Genomic DNA, 5,409 nt, shown 5'->3' with positions numbered 1-5,409 from the left:
TTAGAACTGGGTCCCAGATTAGCGACCAAAGTTGGTCACTATTTCAGTAAGCGACCAACTTTGGTCGCTAATTTTGAATTATATTTATTTATATTTTATAAATTTTTTTAAATAAAAATATAATTATTAAAATGTCGCGACCCGGATTTTCCACCCTCGGGAGTCGTGATGGCGCCTACTAATGAGAGCTAGGCAAGCCAAATTTAATTACTTGTCGATTAATAATCTAATCCATTTAACAATTTACGGCAATAATACAAAAACAACTAAATTCAATAATAAGCGGAAGTCTTAACATTTTATAAAACTGAATAAAAATGCGGAAAAGTTCAACAAAATCCTCTACCCAAGACTGGTGTCACTGTACTCACGAACTGCTAAGAATACTACATACAAACGTCTGAAAGAGAATATAAGCTGTTTGTCTCGATTACAATGAGATAACGGATAAAAATAAAGGATAGAGGAGACGCCGGGCCTGCGGACGCCTGCAAGGCTACCTCGGGTCTCGCTGAACTGAAGCCTGCTCTCATACTACGGCTGCTGCTGCTCGATACCTAGACCTGTGCAAAATAGCACAGAGTGTAGTATCAACACAACCGACCCCATGTGCTGGTAAGTGTCTAGCCTAACCCCGGCGAAGTAGTGACAAGGCTAGACTAGACCACCACATAAACGTGTGCAGTTATATACATACAGCGGAATCGAAATACAAGACAAGTAAACAATATGGGAGGGGAAGCATGCTGTGGGGAGATAACAGTATTAACAATAAATCCAGAGTAACAGTCTAAAGGCAGCTTAGAATTTACAGCGGACAAGAGACTAATATCCAAAATAAACACACTTGTATCAATAATTGTTGCGGCGCGCAACCCGATCCCAACATATATAACAAAACCATTGCGGCGTGCAACCCGATCCATATCGTTTAGCATTGTTGCGGCGTGCAACCCGATCCACAAATATCATTGTTGCCGCGTGCAACCCGATCCATATCATTTAGCATTGTTGCGGCGCGCAAACCAATCCACAATTATCATTCAATGCACGGCATCACCCTTCGTGCTTTAACACTCTTCCTCACCCAATCAACAAATCACAAACAAGGGCAAGGGAATAATAAAAGAAGAGTGGAAGTCCCGGCAAGGGTACACAAACAACCAAATAAAAATCCGGCAAGGGTACAACATCAATAACCAACAACGTCCAGGCAAGGGAATAAATCATTAACTCTTCTCTTTCTTTCACTTTCATCTCAAAGTTCACATTATCACTTGAGCCAATGCTCCAAGGAGTTTCTTATCTCATACACCCTCACAATTCGTATTTCAGCCCGAGCCAATGCTCCATGAAGTTCAAAGATCACAATCTCTTTCACAAGATCTTTACAACATGTAGAAGTCATCATTTAAGCATGGAAGGCATAACAACAACCAAACTATTTGCAAAACAAGGACTCACGGTCATGCTAGACACCAATGTATAGATACTCGTCACCATGTCTATACATCGTACTCGACAATTAGCAAGTTACAAATAAGACTCAACTCCTATTCCCTCAAGCTAGGGTTAAACCAAACACTTACCTCGATGCCTTGAACTCAACTCAAGCCTCAACTATGGCTTTACCCCGTGATTCCACCTCCAATCCGCTCGAATCTAGTCACAAATTACTTAATTGCTTTAATAAACACTAAATGAATCAATTTGAATGCATAAAAATGAATTTTTCAAAGTTTTTCCCAAAAATTCCAAAATCGCCCCCGGGCCCACGTGGTCAAAATCCAAGGTTCGAACCAAAACCCGGTTACCCATTCCCCCGCGAACTCAAATATGTAAATTGTTTTGAAATCGGACCTCAAATTGAAGTCCAAATCCCCATTTTTTAGAAAACCTAGGTTCTACCCAAAAACCCCCAATTTCACCCATGAAAATCTTTGATTTTTAGTGGAAAACATGTTAAATGATGTTAATGATTGAAAGAATTAAGTAAAAATTGACTTACAAATGATTTAGGATGAAACTTGTTCTTCAGAAATCGCCTAAGGAGTTGTATTTTTAAAGTGGGGTGAAAAATGGCCTAAAATTCGACTAAGTATGGAAAAATGCAGGCTGCAGATATAGGAATTGCGAACTGACCAAATATGGGAAATGCGAACCAGGGTTCGCATTTGCGAACCCTCATGAAAAGCCCAGGTTTCGCATTTGCGAACAAAAAGTCGCATTTGCGACATGGCCCCTCTCGCATTTGCGGACCCAGTGGTCGCATTTGCGACCCAGTGCAGGTTTCCCCCTTTCTCGCATTTGCGATCAAGGGCTCGCATTTGCGAGAACTTCTTTGCAAATGTGAAGATACCAGAACTGAAGATACCAGATTTATTTTAAGTTTAAAAATGCACTCCGACACCTGCCCAAAACTCACCCGAGCCCTCGGGGCTCCAAACCAAATATGCACATTACCTCAAAAATATCCTACGGACTTGCTCGCGCGATCAAATCGCCAAAATAACATCATATACATCGAATCAAGCCTCAAAACTCTTGATTTCTTCCAAATTTTCATAAAACATCAATTTTCCATTTTAAATTCGAAACACGTCAAACGACGTCCGTTTTCAACCAAACTTTACAGAAAGCGCTTAAACCATATATAAGACTTGTACTGGGTGCCGGAACCAATATACGAGCCCGATACCATAGTCTTTTAATCAAATTTTATTTTTATTTTCCTTAATCATTTCCAGAAAATAATTTCACACAAAAATTCATTTCTCGGGCTTGGGACCTCGGAATTCGATTCCGGGCATACGCCCAAGTCCCATATTTTCCTACGGACCCACCGGGACCGTCAAATCACGGGTCCGGGTCCGTTTACCAAAAATATTGACCGAAGTCAAATTTATTCATATTAATATCAAAATTTAGCATTTTTCACACAAAATTCATATTTAAGCTTTCCGGCTATGCGCCCGGACTGCACACACAAATCGAGGAAACCCTAAATGAGGTTTTCAAGGCCTCGGAAGTACAAAATGGGTAAGAAAACAGGTGATGACCCTTTGGGTCGTCACATAAAATTTTATAACTGGGTCCCATTTTAGCGACCAAAGATGGTCGCTATCTGATTACCCTTTAATTAACGACCAACTTTGGTCGCTAATTTTAAATTATATTTATTTATATTTTATAATTTTTTTTAAATAATAATAATTTAAATTTTATAAGTGAGTCCCCCTGTAGCGACCAACGTTGGTCGTTAATCTCAGTATACCTTTGACCAAGCAAGTCTGACCAGTGCGGTCAACATTTTGACGAAATTACCGACCAACCTTGGTCGCTAATTTATTTCAAATAATTATTGTATTTTTTTCGCCAATTTAGCGACCAACTTTGGTCGCTTTTCGTGACAGACCAACTTTGGTCGCTAAATTTTGATCGCTTTTTTCCGAAATTCTAATAGTGAGAGTCATGAGTTCTCGGAGAATTTAAAGGCGTTCCAGGACGGGGTACGCTTTTTGAGACTTCTAAAGAAGATGGATATGCCTTTGGTTTGCTTGTTATTTCTTAAATTTTGTAGAAGTTATAATCGTAATATTTTGCTTTTGCTCAATCAGAGTGAGTTCTATTCATGTGATGCAACTTATCGCAACTGGTTAAAGGTTGAGCTAGAGAATGCAGAAATTTCACCAGTTGAACTCTCAGATGAGGAAAAGCAGAATAAAGTTATAGCTGCTAGAGAAACTCTTGATACATCACTCTTGCTTCTACAACGTGAGTGAACGAAACCTATGTGAGAAAAAATTGTTCAGAAGATGTCTAGTCTTGGAAGATATATTGCTTTCTCAATATGATTCGCCTACCCCTTGCCCCGGTTTTTATTTTTCCCACCTCCCCCTCTTGTTGGTTTTCTTCTCAAGTATATGGCCTTATATAATTGAATCGTTGGGCTTCCAGAAAGTTAATGTGCTGAATATGTGTCTTAGGGAAAGAGAATCCCTGGTTAGTTCCAACTGAAGATCACATCTTGGAAAGTGATGAGCCTGTGTTCCTCGAGTTGCATGCTACTGCGATGCTTTGTTCTTCATCTGGTGATTGTTTGGCTCCCGACGCCACCTTGTGCACAACATTAATGAGTGCCTTTACTCTTCAGTCAGTGAGGAAGAAGTATTAAAACGCCAGATAATGGTATGCTAATTTTTTGTCGAGTCAAATGCGGAAGTTGTAATNGATGTTGTACTGGTCCTCAGAGGACATGTTCAATACACGAGCCTCCTCTCTTTCTTGTGGTGTCTAATTTTTTATTATACTTGGACTGCGTCGGTCTATTTCTCTATTCATCAAGATATCTATCAAAGGTGTACAAGGTATGGTAGCCTCCCTGCCAAGATATTAGTGCCAAAAAAAGGTGTAGTCAGAATGAGCATTCTAGCTAGCAAATGTACCTAAACATGAGTAAGTACATTAGTCTGCGGCAATGGTCTATTGGTACAATGGGTTATATAAAACATGGAAGTTCATGCACCGACATTTAGAAAGCAGAAGGTTAACTAAAATAAGAGTTATTAGTTACTAGTCAGTACACATGCTCATCCAGCCATAGGGCTCGTAACCTCTGTAATGGGTCTCTAGCCTCATTAGGTTTTTCTGTCTGAAACAAATTACTAAAATCAACTCTACATTAAACAGGATTCAATGCAAAAGGTTATGATTTAGGAGGACTTCGACCTTCTATATAAACGTATTAATGTTGGAGATTTCTATGATGTTCGTGCAGGTGAGCGTCTCCATATCATCCACACACAACTATTGTCTTTTGAATTGAAAATTTAAAAATACAGTTTTACCACTCGATTGATTGCAAAGTTAAAAATCATGTAGAGAACCCAAAAGAAAACAGGGCAGAAATTAAAAGAAGAGAACAAGGACTGGGAAAAATCAGAAAAGAACCTACAACAATCACTGAACTTCAGAATCAAAACTAACAATGATGAATAGAACCTAGAAGAAACCCAAAATGGAAAAAGAACGAAGGAAAAAGTAGAAAAAGATAAGTACAAAATTGATTGAAAGCATACCTGCAACTAGATTTGTGAGTGAGGAGATTCCGGAAGAGGATGTGAGGATCACTCTCAAAATTAAATAACTTAATTATGTTGTCCGCTAAAAATACATGTGGAGTCATTTATAACTTACGCGTAAGTTTGTATAGACAAACCTAGACACGTACTATGTGATATTGTAAGAATTGAGGCGCAATTACTAATATACCTGCGAGCTTTTTAAAAATGACATGAAACACACATGTCGAAACTCTTTCTCTTCTATATAATAGAAACTAGACCGGATGGCCCGTGTCAACACGGGCCCGATATTGTAAAAGTTGAAACAATAATTTTTTATCAACCT

The 5,409-nt window shown here is 38.9% G+C and overlaps 1 protein-coding gene and 1 long non-coding RNA gene across 2 annotated transcripts in view; both read left to right on the top strand.

Annotated features, from left to right (window-relative positions):
• Positions 1 to 3,492, top strand: part of LOC109219333 — a 71,037-nt gene extending 67,545 nt beyond the window's left edge. The window contains exon 3 of the long non-coding RNA XR_002066921.1: positions 3,468 to 3,492. This is a non-coding gene — a long non-coding RNA (uncharacterized LOC109219333). The remainder of the gene's footprint in view (positions 1 to 3,467) is intronic.
• Positions 3,493 to 3,536: 44 nt separating this feature from the next.
• Positions 3,537 to 4,379, top strand: LOC109219332 (nuclear pore complex protein NUP107-like). The gene is made up of 2 exons (XM_019383766.1): positions 3,537 to 3,774; positions 3,987 to 4,379. The coding sequence occupies exons 1-2, from the start codon at positions 3,537 to 3,539 to the stop codon at positions 4,172 to 4,174; spliced, it is 426 nt and encodes a 141-aa protein (XP_019239311.1). The 3' UTR covers positions 4,175 to 4,379.
• Positions 4,380 to 5,409: the final 1,030 nt, after the last annotated feature.

Source organism: Nicotiana attenuata, unplaced genomic scaffold (genome assembly GCF_001879085.1).
Source record: "Nicotiana attenuata strain UT unplaced genomic scaffold, NIATTr2, whole genome shotgun sequence".
NCBI lineage: Eukaryota > Viridiplantae > Streptophyta > Magnoliopsida > Solanales > Solanaceae > Nicotiana > Nicotiana attenuata.
Note: the sequence above shows the minus strand (reverse complement) of the source record. Positions and strands in the feature narration are given on the sequence as shown.